This window comes from Poecilia mexicana, unplaced genomic scaffold (assembly GCF_051168715.1).
Source record: "Poecilia mexicana isolate PSO_F unplaced genomic scaffold, ASM5116871v1 scaffold_11, whole genome shotgun sequence".
NCBI lineage: Eukaryota > Metazoa > Chordata > Actinopteri > Cyprinodontiformes > Poeciliidae > Poecilia > Poecilia mexicana.
This window is the reverse complement of record NW_028263380.1, coordinates 27,616,721-27,630,606: the sequence shown is the minus strand read 5'-3', so window position 1 is coordinate 27,630,606 and position 13,886 is coordinate 27,616,721. Positions and strand designations below refer to the sequence as shown.

The window sequence follows — 13,886 nt, the reverse complement described above, 5'->3', positions numbered from 1 at the left end:
TGGCCCCAGTTTTGCCCCAGTTTGGCCCCAGTTTATTTCCAGTTTGGCTCCAGTTTCTCTCCAGTTTGGCCCCAGTTTTGCCCCAGTTTGGCCCCAGTTTCTTTCCAGTTTGGCTCCAGTTTCTCTCCAGTTTGGCCCCGGTTTCTCTCCAGTTTGGCTCCAGTTTCTCTCCAGTTTGGCTCCAGTTTGGCCCCAGTTTGGCCCCAGTTTGGCTCCAGCTTGGCCCCAGTTTGGCCCCAGTTTCACCCCAGTTTGGCTCCAGTTTTGCCTCAGTTTGGCTCCAGTTTTGCCCCAGTTTGGCTCCAGTTTTGCCCCAGTTTGGCCCCAGTTTCACCCCAGTTTGGCTCCAGTTTTGCCCCAGTTTGGCTCCAGTTTTGCCCCAGTTTGGCTCCAGTTTTGCCCCAGTTTGGCTCCAGTTTGGCCCCAGTTTCACCCCAGTTTGGCCCCAGTTTCACCCCAATTTGGCTCCAGTTTTGCCCTAGTTTGGCTCCAGTTTGGCCCCAGTTTGGTTCCAGTTTGGCCCCAGTTTCACCCCAGTTTGGCCCCAGTTTGGCTCCAGTTTGGTTCCAGTTTGGCCCCAGTTTCACCCCAGTTTGGCCCCAGTTTCAGCCCAGTTTGGTCCCAGTTTCACCCCAGTTTGGCTCCAGTTTGGCCCCAGTTTCACCCCAGTTTGGCCCCAGTTTCACCCCAGTTTGGCTCCAGTTTGGCTCCAGTTTCACCCCAGTTTGGCTCCAGTTTGGCTCCAGTTTTGCCCCAGTTTGGCTCCAGTTTTGCCCCAGTTTGGCCCCAGTTTCACCCCAGTTTGGCTCCAGTTTTGCCCCAGTTTGGCCCCAGTTTCACCCCAGTTTGGCCTCAGTTTCACCCCAGTTTGGCTCCAGTTTGGCTCCAGTTTTGCCCCAGTTTGGCCCCAGTTTTGCCCCAGTTTGGCTCCAGTTTTGCCCCAGTTTGGCCTCAGTTTCACCCCAGTTTGGCTCCAGTTTTTCCCCAGTTTGGCCCCAGTTTGGCTCCAGTTTTGCCCCAGTTTGGCTCCAGTTTGGCTCCAGTTTTGCCCCAGTTTGGCTCCAGTTTTGCCCCAGTTTGGCCCCAGTTTCACCCCAGTTTGGCTCCAGTTTTGCCCCAGTTTGGCCCCAGTTTCACCCCAGTTTGGCCTCAGTTTCACCCCAGTTTGGCTCCAGTTTGGCTCCAGTTTTGCCCCAGTTTGGCCCCAGTTTTGCCCCAGTTTGGCTCCAGTTTTGCCCCAGTTTGGCCTCAGTTTCACCCCAGTTTGGCTCCAGTTTTTCCCCAGTTTGGCCCCAGTTTGGCTCCAGTTTTGCCCCAGTTTGGCCCCAGTTTCACCCCAGTTTGGCCCCAGTTTTGCCCCAGTTTGGCTCCAGTTTGGCTCCAGTTTTGCCCCAGTTTGGCCCCAGTTTTGCCCCAGTTTGGCTCCAGTTTTGCCCCAGTTTGGCCCCAGTTTCACCCCAGTTTGGCTCCAGTTTTTCCCCAGTTTGGCCCCAGCTCCCTGCTCAGCCTGCTGCGTCACTCTGGCGTCTTTATCCCGTCCAATCGGCTTGAGGTCCTCCTCTGATCCTCTTGCTCACCAGCTGTCGCCTCTTAGAGGGAAGCTGCAGGATCTGGATCAGTTCAGACGCAGACATGGCGGCGACTCCCAGCAGGAACAACCAGGAGCTCCCAGCTGCCTCTGACCTCTGACCTCTGCTCTGGGAAGTGGATCGGGACCAGCAGGATGTCGGCGAGGACGCTGCCGCTGGTCTTCATTAACCTGGGAGGAGAAATGCTCTACATCCTGGACCAGCGCCTGCGAGCGCTCAACACGTCTGAGGACCAATCAGAGACAGGTGGGCGTACCTGGCAGGTGAGGTGGGCGGGGCCACAGCCTCTTCAGTAACTGCTCTGTCTTCCTCTGTTTCATGGGAACCGTTGGCACTCCGCAGGAGTTTGGTCAGAACGAGACAGGAAACGAGGTACCAGAACTTCCTGTTTAGTTCCCGCCTCCTAGAGGAAGTCGGCAGTTCAGGCTAGACCAGACGCTGTTTAGCTCCTCTAATGTTGCTGCTGGACTTCCTGTGTTTCCGTGTGGCTCAGTTCTGAACGACGTGGTCGGCATCATGTTCAGTAAATCCTTCATGGATGAACTCCTGAAGCCTCAGCAGCTATATTCCCACCGGACCATGAAGACGGTTCTGACCCGGTTGGCCCACTCCTCCATCATGAGGCTGAACCCGGCCAGCATGGACAGGGTAGGACAGAAACAGCTGTCAAAGTAAATCAATAAAACTTTTTTCTACTACATTTAAAAAAGAAACATATTACAGTGGTAGCACACTTCAGCTAATGCGCTAACAGCTAATTTTTTTAACTTTCAAATCGTTTAGCTAAATTAATTATTTTGGATAAATGCTAAAGAGCCAGTTTACTCGGCTGTTTTGTAAACTTTCAGTTGAATAAAGTTTGACGTCAGTGTTGAAGTTTTGGTTATTAACTGTTAAGTTATTCAAATAGTTAGTTGTTATATTCATGCTCTTATTTTGAAGTATGTCTACACAGCAGTTCCGATTCCTCTCCTCACATTCTCCTTTTTTTTCTTCAAAAATCTTTATTGAGAAAACAGCAATTAGTATTAATATGACTGTAAGAAAACATTAATAAACAACCAGGAGCGTTAACTAAACAAACACATTAAAAAATCCACTTACCTGAAATGTTCTGAGAGCCTCACCTTGACACATGGCAGGTGTCAACATGGCTGAATATGGCCCATTAGCATTACCTTCTGCTAAGCGCCATGTTGCTATAGCATTTAGCTTTAGCTTATGCTGAAGGCCATCTTGGTAAAGCTCTTTAGCGTTAGCAGAACTACTCCCCTATCTGGCCACCAGGGGGCAGCACAGTTTCTCCCAGACAAAGTGAAGGACCAGTGAGGAGAAGTTTATTTATTTTCCTGCGGTCTGGTTTCATATTCCGGTTATACGATCAGATCTGTTATCAGCTCTATTTTTAATAAAGTCTGCAGGTTTCTCTGTGCTGCCGGGTCCGTGGTTCTGACCCAGAAACTGCTTTTCCTGCTGGCCTGCAGCTGTATGAGCTGATGATCATGGCCTTCAAGTACCAGGTTCTGCTCAGCCCGCGGCCCAGAGACCTGCTGCTCATCTCCTACAACCACCTGGACGCCGCCAGGGCCTTCGTCAGAGACACGCCGGCCGTCCTCAACCAGGTGGACGAGACACACAGGAAAATCATTGAGGTGCACAGCTGGTTCTGGTTCTGGTTCTGGTTCTGTCCGGCCCGGTGAACCCTGAGTGATTCCTGCTGTCTCCTCCTGCAGGTTTACTCCAGATTATCAGACGGAGAATTCCAGCTGCTCAGACAGACGCTGCTCACGTTCCTGCAGGACGTCCACACCCGGGTCAGTACCGGGTCAGAACCACCCGGGTCAGAACCGCCCGGGTCCTGACCAACGTTTGTTTTCAGGTTTCTGTTTTCCTGAAGAACCAGATCCAGAACCCCAGCGGCCGGTTTGTCCTGATGACGTCCGGTCCGGTTCCAGCTGGAGTCGATGTACCGGGACTGATCAGGTGAGGCCGGTACCGGTTCTGTCTTCATAAGTTATGATTATTATTATTTCTTCAGGTTTTTCTTTTCCATTTCTTAACGAATCAAATGAATATCTGAAACCTCATGTCTGTTTTATCCAAACGGCCTTACAGAACCGTTTGGATCGACACGGCTCGGTTCTGAAGGTCGGCTGGGACTTTTAGAATGAAATCAACCTGAACCCGGTTCTGTCTGGACCTCCACATCTCATCTGGTCCATCAGACCCATCATTTAAAGCTTGTTGGGTTTTACCCGACTCAAACAGGATTTTTATGCTTTTCAGTTTTTTCCACAATAAAATATATTTAAAAAATCTAGTTTGTTCCTCAGATGTTGATGTTTGGTTCTGCAGCAGGACCGGTTAGAACCCAGAACTTTCTGACTGTCTCTGACTCCCACTGCTGGAGGACTTCCTGATTTCTGTCCAATCACAGAGCAGAGAGACACGCCCACCCTCTCCCAGTAGAGCTCTCCTCTGATTGGTTCAGGAGAAACTGGACCTGCAGGTTCTGTTTGACCCGTCAGAACAACGATCAAAAATTAACAGCAATAATCTGAGTTATTTAGTCTGTTATAAGAGAAACTAAACCTTATTAAATATTAACTAGCAAGATAAATATTAACTAATGACTCATTTAAACTAAATATTAATTACATAACTAATAAAAAAATCTAGAAAGTTAAATATTTAGTTAATAAGCAAAATATTAGTTTGAAACCAAGTAATTAGCTCAGAGGTAGCTATAAGCGGAAGTGTACTATCAAAATAAAAGCTGAGTCTTCCGTTTCATCTAATCTCTTCATTTCTTTTCTTGAACATTTCAGCTTAAAACAAATGATTAACTTTTAAAGGCTAAACGGATGATTACCAAGCTTTTATTTTGATATTCACTTCCGCTTATTGGTAAGTGGATTTGTACATCAGCTAAACATTTAGCTTTGAGCTAGCTAAATATGCAGTTTGTGACCTAAATATTTAGCTAGCTCAGAGCTAAATTGGATCTAAATTAGTTGTTGTTCACTAAAAATGAAATTCAAGGTAAATATTTTTGCTTGCAAATTAAATATTAAGTTTGAAACAGAGACATTTGAATGCCTGAGTAAAATATGATCCATCTGATGAGCTGTTGTCGTTCCAGGACCTTTGACCCCAGAGGGAGGGAAGTGGGGCGGAGTGAGTTCCCGCCTGGAGGAACCTACAGCGGTTCTGTTGGTGAAGGATCGTTTGAGCTGAGCGGAGACAGAGTCCTCAGGCTGGGCCAGAACCTGTAAGAACCCTGAGCCGGTAACATACTGCGGCCGCACACCGCTCCGCCTGACCCCGCTTCCTGTTCCAGGTACCAGGCCGAGCGTCCGGAGGAGACCCAGACGTCCAGAACACCTGGAACCCAGGTAACAGGTCTGAGCTAGTCCAGACCAGGTGGTTCTGGTTCTGTTTGGTTCTGGTTGAACCCTGCGGTCCGTTCTCCGTCCTGCAGCTGGACAGAACCAACCCGCTGGCCAAGGAGGAGCTGAACCTGCTGGCCCGACTCATGGGCTGCATGAAGGCCGGGTCGGTTCCCGCCGCGGCGCCGCGGTTCCGGATCAGCCTGTTCCCCTCGGACCCGGAGGAGGAAGAGGAGGGGTGAGTTCTTCCTCTTCAGTTCCCGGTAAATCCGGAGTTGTTCCCGCTGACTGGCGTTGTCTGTTGCCCAGCGGCGCTCCAGCAGAGCAGGCGGCCATCTTCCAGGTGATCAACATCCAGGCTGTGCAGGTGGGTCAACATGGCTGAGCTCTGATTGGCTGCCTCTGCTCCACTGAGGCCCATTTGGACCGGAACATTTACTGCCCTCTGCTGGCTGCTCTCCGCTCAGCGAGGTGGACTTTTCCTTTAAATATCATTTTAATACATTACAACATTCCTGAACCACAACAGAAAAGATTTTAAAGTATTTTTAATGTTTCTGTATAAAACAGCCGTTTGGCTTCAGCTGGACAAGTTTCAGAATTTAACAAATGGAAACCAGTTTCATCAAACCTGAAATCTGGAGCCATTTACACAAATACAAACTAACTGTCTGAGTTCTGGGATGAATCCGGTCCGGGTCAGACGTTCTGATCCGACCGGCCCGGGTTCTGTTTGATCCAGGATGAAGAGGCGGCGTCGGCGCTGGCCCGGATCGCCGGACAGTTTACTGATGAAGAGGCGGAGCTGGAGAATCCCAGCGGCAGTAAAGGAGACGACCTGCTGGCCATGATGGATGACCTCTGACCTCTGACATGTTATATCCTTTAAATCCCGGAAAACCAATAAAATATGAAGTGAAAATGGAAGTTTGAGTGAATCAGAAACATTTTTATCATTTTAACTTCAACTGGATGTTTCCAATAAAATCTGAACTTTTTAGTGATTTCTATTATTTATTTTATATTATTTGGAGAATTTCTTTCTTTAAGGCTGAAATGTGTTTTTGTTGCTTTAAAATGCAAGTTAGTTTAAACTCGAACCAGTAAAATAAATGAGAATAAATGGAAAATGAATACAGACGGTAACTAGTAAACAGAACCATCCAGGTCCGGTTCACGTTCAGGTCATTTTATTTAAAAAGCACATTTTCAGCAACAAGGCAATTCAAAGTGCTTTACATGAATTAGGAGGAAATAAAATAACAAACCAAAGGAAAGAGCAAAAGAAGAAAAAGTCTAAAATATTAGTTCCCCGTGTTTAAGAATAAGTAATGCATGATTTATAAAGTAGGACGTTTCTGCAGATTCCTGCTCTGATCATGTTGAGCCAAGGTGAGTTCCTCTGGATTACAAGTTTGTTCTAATTCCTTTTATGGGTTGCAAGATAATTATAAGTACTCCATAATTTAACATTCATGAGCTAGAAGCTGGAAAAACTAATAGGCGTTTCTCTGCATAATAATCTAAAAAGTATAATATTGGTCAAGGAGTGAGCCACAATTTCTGAAAGTAATAAAATAAAACAAGGCTAGAGAGACAAACAGGGCAGAAATGACATAAAATGTAGCAAATTTCAGACATTACAAAGACATGAGCCAGTGAAAGGCGGTGAGATCAGGGTGTTTAGTCAGGAGCCATGTACGCGTGTCTGGTACAGCCTGATGAGATGATGTCATGTCCTGGGTTCAGCCATGTGGTTCCACTCGGGGAGGGAGCAGCTGTTGACCTAAACTCCAGGAAATTTGATGCAGCCAGTCAGAGGTGCCAGATTCAGAATAAACTAATTTCGTTTAGATGGTGCAAAATTAAAATTTTTCTCTGCCCTCGTCTCAACCGGTACATTTCTGTTAATCCAAATTAGCATGGTCGTTTCCACTTGGCCAAAACTAGCAGCTTCTCCAAGATGGATTCCATCTGGTGCCTTTTAGGCTGCGAAGATTTCCATCCAACCTGCGCCTCTGTCCCACAACATGTCAGTCTGATGAGCCAGGCCCGGCCCCTAAGTGGCCCCGGGGCCACTAAGGGGCCCCTTCAGTGGAGCTGATTCTTTTTTTTTTTTTTAGTAATAATTTCTGTCATAAGTTAAAAAACACAGAATTTCACTACAAAATGATTTATTTTTACAATAATATATATTTGATAATGTATGTAGAAATTATTTTATTGATAAAAAGAAAAAAAAATATGTATATATAATATAAAAATAAATTGCTCTTGGACAGTGCACAGTGGTGTAGTTGGTAGAGCTGTTGCCTTGCAGCAAGAAGGTTCTGGGAATCGAACCTGTGCTGGTGGGTTTCCTCCCACAGTCCAAAAACATGACTGTCAGGTTAACTGGCCTCTTGGCCTCTCCAAATTGCCCCTAGGTGTGAGTGTGTGTGTTTGTCCTGTGTGTCTCTGTGTTGCCCTGCGACGGACTGGCGACCTGTCCAGGGTGACCCCGGGCAGGTTGGGGCCCCCTGGTGGCCGCGGTAGGTACCGCACGCTCCGCCGTTATCATGGGCCGCAATGAGCATCCAAACGTTCAGGGAGGGAGAACAGCCAGACATTTATGCTAGGCTCTCTGTGTGAAACTGAGTTTAACTTTAAATGAGTTGATTCTCATGGTGGCTCTGTATATTTCTGAGGTAGTTTTGGCTTCAAAACGCCGAGTTTGATAAGGTTTGATAATAATTAAAACTTCTGACTGTCTGACATTGTCTAGCTAAATGTTTCTACGTCAGGCTACATGGATGAGCTGCTCTGTGCTGTAGCTGGGATTTGCTGTTTGCTGCTGAGCAGAAACATTTTGTGGCTAAAACAAACATTATTTTTCTAAGTTAAGTGAAACTTCTGTTGACATCATTTGAAGACTCAGAATCAGTCCAGTACCGGTACCGGTCCAGATTCTCAGGGGAGAAAGACTCACCTGGTATAAATGACATTTTTAGCTGTTGGAGTTACGCTTAAGATAAATTAGTTTAATCAGAGAAGGTCATGAATGTGTGTAGAGCTGCACCGACTGCAGTTTTCTGGCCGATCCCTGGTTACCCATCTTTAAAAAGCCTGAGCTGCTGATTTTGGTTTTGGCTGATATGAAGTTTTTTCTCTGAAATGTTGCTAAATGTAGCAAGAAAGTCACTGAGTTTCCACAGTGGGTGAATATTAACTGTAAAGGTTCAGACCTGGTGGTCTGTCAGTCAAACCTCTCACTGCAGAGCAGAAGAGGACAGAGGCTGAGTTATAACCTTTGCTGATGAAGATCAGGGGATAAGATCAGCTTCACATGTAAGTATCGGCCGATTACGATGCCCCAAAATTAAGGAAATCGGCTCCCAGAAATCAACTGGTGGATAAACCAGTTGGCCAATAAATGTGTCCTACATGTATATAATGTAAACAGCCAGAGATGCAATCAGCTTATAGCAGCTGTGTGAAAGACCTGATGATCAGACTGCTGACTGCAGCCGGTCCACAGAACTAGAGGGGCCCAAACCACATTTGGCTTAGGGCCCCATGGAGGCTTGGGCCCCATGGAGGCTTAGGGCCCCATGGAGGCTTAGGGCCCCATGGAGGCTTAGGGCCCCATGGAGGCTTAGGGCCCCATGGAGGCTTAGGGCCTCATGGAGGTTTGGGCCGGCCCTGGTCTGAGTGTTCGCTAGTCGGCCCAATCTGTCACAAATTTGTCGATATGCCAGGTATCTGCAAGCTCCAAACAGCAAAAATCCTGTTGTCATGAATCCAAATAAATCCAGGATGTAACCCTCCGGGTGGGTTCCTGCGGGCAAGTGGGCTCTCCTGTGCCCAGTGTTGTTGTTGGGAAAATTTTATTAATAGCATTACTTAGGGACCAGTTAACCAGATCCATAATTTGTAGATTTGGAGGACGTGCAAAGAAAGCCTCCAAAACAGCAGCACAAAAACAGAAGACAGAGCAGAGCAAGCAGGGCGAAGATGGGAAGGAAGGGAGCAGAGGCAAAAACGCATCCGCCTCCACCAGAGAGTAAGAAACATCAAATCCAATGAATTACAGATTTATATTTAATTCTAGTCTTGCAGTGGAATCCAGTTGATCATGTGATCAGGTAGCAGTTAATCTGAAAATAGGATTAAAAAACCGCCAGAGCTGAATAATCTATAATCGCTCCATCCTGAAGGTTCTGGAATTAGACAGGAGGATTTTAATTTTTATTATGGGATGTAGAAGACATGGGGACAGCTGGAGATTATTCCTGGATGTGTTCGGTACCAACAGCCGAACTTGAAACGCATTTCAGCCTTTTAACCCCTTCATGCATAGTGGTCACTACAGTGGACAGCTGTCTAAAAGCCATTTTCTTGAGCTTCTTGTGGATTTTTATGTTATAAATGCACACAGACGACTGAAATGGACACTAATGCATCATAAAATACACCATCAACTACTGGCCATCAGCTGCAAATGCAAGAAATTATTTTTGTTAAATCCAATATGGCCGACAGACAAAAAAAAAAGCATGACAACCGACCCTGTACCTTGCAGTCGACTTTTTCAGGTAAAAAAAATCTTGTGACATCAACTAACCCCTAAAGAACAATATTACTGATGTATTTTTCAAATAACAACTTTGTATTTGGAGAAAATTACAACTAATCACCTAAAAGGATCATAATTTATGCATGAAAGGGTTAAACTAAAATAAAGAGACTGCAGTTTTCCGTTACACCACGGGGTGGCGGTAGTGCACCTCACCGGCCGGATAAATAACAGGATCTTACGTCATCACGCTGTGCGTCGTTTGTTGTTTGCGGTGGCAGAGGACCAATGAGAAGAATTTAAACCTGATACAAAGTGACTGAAGACAAGAAGGTCCAGTAGAACCAGAACAAGAACCACCAGTTCAGGTAGGAGTTCGAACTGGTTTCAGCTCTGATCTGGATCGGAACCGATACAGGCAGAAAACCCGACTCAGCAGAAACCAGGATCACTAAAATTTCTGCTTGGTTCTGATCCAGATGTAAAAACTGCAGTCAGAACTGAATCCTGTCGGAACCGCAGAGGTCCTGGTTCTGAACCAAGAATCACTTTCTGAACAAGGCCTAGAACCTTCAGCGATCCGGTTCTGGGTTCTGAGGAGGAGCCCAGAGCTGCTGGTCAGGACCAGCCTCTCCGCTACCGGACAGGTTCCGGTGTTACGTCGGTCCCCGTTTCCCCATCAGATACGGTTCCCCCTGCGTTATGAGCGCGTAACAAGCACGCGCTTTTTCAGCGCTTATCTAGAGAACTACGGACACCGTGAAGGCTCAAACAACGTGTGTGTGTGTGTGTGTGTGTGTGTGTGTATAAAAAAAAAAAAATTCCCTTCTCACCCTCCGTGGGTGGTCTCTCTCTCCCTCTCTCTCTCTCTCTCTTTCTCTCTCTCCCTCTCTCTCTCTCTCTCTTTCTCTCTCTCCCTCTCTCTCTCTCTCTCTCTCTCTCTCTCTCTCTTTCTCTCTCTCCCTCTCTCTCTCTCCCTCTCTCTCTCTCTCTTTCTCTCTCTCCCTCTCTCTCTCTTTCTCTCTCTCCCCCTCTCTCTCTCTCTCTCTCTCTCTTTCTCTCTCCCTCTCTCTCTCTCTCTTTCTCTCTCTCCCTCTCTCTCTCTCTCTCTTTCTCTCTCTCCCTCTCTCTCTCTCCCTCTCTCTCTCTCTCTCTTTCTCTCTCTCTTTCTCTCTCTCCCTCTCTCTCTCTCTCTCTCTCTCTCTTTCTCTCTCTCCCTCTCTCTCTCTCCCTCTCTCTCTCTCTCTCTTTCTCTCTCTCCCTCTCCTCTCTCTCTCTCTCTCTCTCTCTCTCTCTTTCATCCTCTGAGCTCGGGTCCTCTACCAGAGGCCTGGGAGCTTCAGGTTCTCCTCCAGTATCTTGGCTGTGCCTAGAACTGCACATTTCTGGACTGAGATGTCTGATGTTGTTCCTGGGATCTGTTTGAGCCACTGCTCCAGTTTGGGGGTGACTGCCCCGAGGGCCCCGATGACCACAGGCACCACTGTGGTCTTCACCTTCCAGGCCTTCTCCAGTTCCTCTCTGAGGCCCTGGTATTTCTCCAGTTTCTCCTTTTTCCTGATGTTGTGGTCACTTGGTATCGCTACATCTACATATATATATATATATATATAACGACATAACCAAGTGGCGGGCATAGTGTACAGGAACATCTGTGCAGAATATGGACTGGAAGCCCCGAGGTCAAAGTGGGGGACACCCCCACAGGTGGTGGAGAATGACCGAGCTAAGATCCTGTGGGACTTCCAGATCCAGACAGACAAGATGGTAATGGAGAACCAACCGGACATTGTGGTGGTGGACAAAGAACAGAGGAAAGCCGTTGTGGTGGATGTAGCAATACCAAGTGACCACAACATCAGGAAAAAGGAGAAACTGGAGAAATACCAGGGCCTCAGAGAGGAACTGGAGAAGGCCTGGAAGGTGAAGACCACAGTGGTGCCTGTGGTCATCGGGGCCCTCGGGGCAGTCACCCCCAAACTGGAGCAGTGGCTCAAACAGATCCCAGGAACAACATCAGACATCTCAGTCCAGAAATGTGCAGTTCTAGGCACAGCCAAGATACTGGAGGAGAACCTGAAGCTCCCAGGCCTCTGGTAGAGGACCCGAGCTCAGAGGATGAAAGAGACCACCCACGGAGGGTGAGAAGGGAAAATTTTTTTTTTTTATATATATAAAATGTATGTATTTAAGCGGGGCTTAGTGCTGTTAATCACTCTCTGTGATGCAGCTAGCACAGCCTGCTGTTAATACGAGTTAGCATTGCCATTGATTGCAGTGGAGAAACAGTTTTCCTGTAACAGTAAGTCGTATCTCCGCTGTTAGCACATTTAGCAGGTTACAGGAATTTATTGACAGCGCTATGCCCCGCCTCCTGGCTCTGATTGGTTGTTTTTGGTGCATTTCTTCAGACAGCAACAGGTGCTCAGGGAGGAGGTTGATCTGTTCAGATGATCTGTATCATAAACTGTCTGAACATAATGACAGATTTAATTAACATGTAAAAACATTTGATTAAAGTTTAACACTGCAGCTGTAATGTCAAAGTAAAATCTGACACCATACCTGTTCAGATCTTTCTGGTTTTGATCCTGAAAGGTCGAAAGATTTCCATCCAGAACCGGGTCATTCTCCTGAACTCTGACCTCTCTGTCCCGCCATGGACCCCGGTGACCCCGGCCCGTGTGGCGATGCGGCGGGCTCCATCCGGGAGCGGACCATCGCGGAGAACAGCCTGGTGGTTCTGCTGCAGGGCCTGCAGGGTCACGTGACCACGGTGGAACTGCGGGACGAGTCGACGGCTCGCGGACGCGTCCTCAGCGTGGACGCTTTCATGAACATCCGGCTGGAGGACGTCGTCTTCCAGGACCGGCGGGGCCGCACTGTGCGCCTGCAGCAGCTCTTTGTCACCGGGCGCAACGTGCGCTACGTGCACGTACCCGACCGCGTGGACATCCTGCAGACCGTCCAGAACCAGCTGGCCCGGATCCACAGGGTCCGGAACTTCGCCAGCCACGGAGGCGGGAGGAGAGAGTTCTGCAAGAACGCCAAGTGACTCAGTTCCACTATAGACCTGGTTCTACCAGGTGACCCAGTTCGGACGTGGAGACTATTTATCCCTGGTTCTCACTGGACGGAAACCAGAACTTCTGGAAGGATTCAAAACTGGGTTCTGATTAAAAACTGACTGGTTTTTACTGTTATTGATAATAAAAGTGTCCAAAAAAATCCAGATTTTCATTAATCCAACTCCAGTCCGTTTGTCTAGTCAAAATCCGATTTAGTTGGTGAGGTGTGAACGCTAACCAACCTCTGACCTCTGGTCCTCCAAACCTCAGTCTGGGTTTGGTTGAAGTGAACGCCAAGCGGACCGGAGACCACTTCAAAAGCAGAAAGTGGACCACAGCGCAGGGCATTCTGGGTAAATACAACCAAAGCTAACGTGCTAGCCTAGCGCTAGCAGCAGAAATGGCTCCTGGTCTTTAACCAAAGACTAAAGAGAAATCCACTAAAATCTGACGCCTCCATCTTGTTTTCATCTGGTGAAGAAGGAAGTTGCTCTCAGTGTCTTCAGAGGTTTTTGTGTCGTTTCCTTCAGTGGTTCTTGGTGCAGCGCCCCCACAGGCCAGGAGGGGAACAGGTTGGTTTGACTCAGAGCCACAGCAGCTGGAGGTGGAGCAGATGAATGAAAACCAAGTCTACCAGACCATCAGGAGGAAAACAGTCACACTGTTTGATGCAGAAGGTTTAACTCCAGCACATTAGAACCCGTTTCTTCGTCTTTTAAAGGGCCGGTATCGTGTAAAATCAACTATTTTTATCTTTCCATCACATTTTCATGTTTCTCCATGGCATATTGGTTTGATTCTTTCATGTTTGAGAAATCCTTTAATTTCCATGGCAACTATTCATCTGGGTGGCCCTAGCCCCGCCTTCGAGGTGCAGCTCCTCCCCCACTCAGCTCCTTCAGACTAGCCAGTAGCAATTAGCACCAGCTGCCGAGCTCATTGTAAGAGCTGCTGTTCAAAGCGACACTCGTACAAATGTTAAAGGGTGAAGAGAGGAGCCATGTTGGGACGACTTCCTGGAGGCGGAGCCTCCGTCAGAGCAGAAGCTTTTAAAGGAGAATTACAAAGTCAAATCTCTTAAGTCACATTTCATATATGCAGCATTTTTATAAGAACTGAATGTAACATAGTTGCTGGATTATTCTATTAAAATGGCTCAATGTGCCTGGAAAAGGCCCTTTAAATGTGAAATGATTAAAGTGATTTTTCCAATTAAAAGTGGCATTTGGATGATTCTGACCCGTTTGAGCTCGGTTCTGATTGCTGTTGAGTAACAAATCAGGAA

The 13,886-nt window shown here is 47.3% G+C and overlaps 2 protein-coding genes across 3 annotated transcripts; both read left to right on the top strand.

Annotated features, from left to right (window-relative positions):
- The first annotated feature begins 1,555 nt into the window (after positions 1 to 1,555).
- Positions 1,556 to 5,905, top strand: oscp1a (organic solute carrier partner 1a). Its single transcript, XM_088009921.1, has 11 exons — positions 1,556 to 1,835; positions 1,932 to 1,977; positions 2,072 to 2,237; positions 3,074 to 3,241; positions 3,323 to 3,403; positions 3,469 to 3,572; positions 4,732 to 4,860; positions 4,930 to 4,984; positions 5,071 to 5,216; positions 5,288 to 5,345; positions 5,721 to 5,905. The coding sequence occupies exons 1-11, from the start codon at positions 1,724 to 1,726 to the stop codon at positions 5,841 to 5,843; spliced, it is 1,188 nt and encodes a 395-aa protein (XP_087866047.1). The 5' UTR covers positions 1,556 to 1,723; the 3' UTR covers positions 5,844 to 5,905.
- A 3,859-nt stretch (positions 5,906 to 9,764) lies between these two features.
- On the top strand, positions 9,765 to 13,819 carry lsm10 (LSM10, U7 small nuclear RNA associated). 2 transcript variants are annotated; one of them, XM_014969733.2, is made up of 2 exons: positions 9,765 to 9,901; positions 12,132 to 13,819. In XM_014969733.2, exon 2 carries the CDS (start codon positions 12,193 to 12,195, stop codon positions 12,586 to 12,588), a length of 396 nt encoding a protein of 131 aa, XP_014825219.2. In that variant the 5' UTR covers positions 9,765 to 9,901; positions 12,132 to 12,192; the 3' UTR covers positions 12,589 to 13,819. The 2 variants fall into 2 exon arrangements, with proteins under 2 accessions (XP_014825219.2, XP_014825220.2); XM_014969734.2 differs by having other exon boundaries at positions 9,795 to 9,901; positions 12,107 to 13,819.
- Positions 13,820 to 13,886: the final 67 nt, after the last annotated feature.

What these genes read in the sequence shown, in the direction of transcription:
- lsm10 (XM_014969733.2), top strand. Translation starts at nt 12,193, where the DNA reads ATGGACCCCGGTGACCCCGGCCCGTGTGGCGATGCGGCGGGCTCCATC.
- oscp1a (XM_088009921.1), top strand. Translation starts at nt 1,724, where the DNA reads ATGTCGGCGAGGACGCTGCCGCTGGTCTTCATTAACCTGGGAGGAGAA. An exon ending in TGCAGGACGTCCACACCCGG is followed by an intron (nt 3,404 to 3,468) that starts GTCAGTACCGGG and finishes GTTTGTTTTCAG; the next exon opens with GTTTCTGTTTTCCTGAAGAA. An exon ending in CTCAGGCTGGGCCAGAACCT is followed by an intron (nt 4,861 to 4,929) that starts GTAAGAACCCTG and finishes TTCCTGTTCCAG; the next exon opens with GTACCAGGCCGAGCGTCCGG.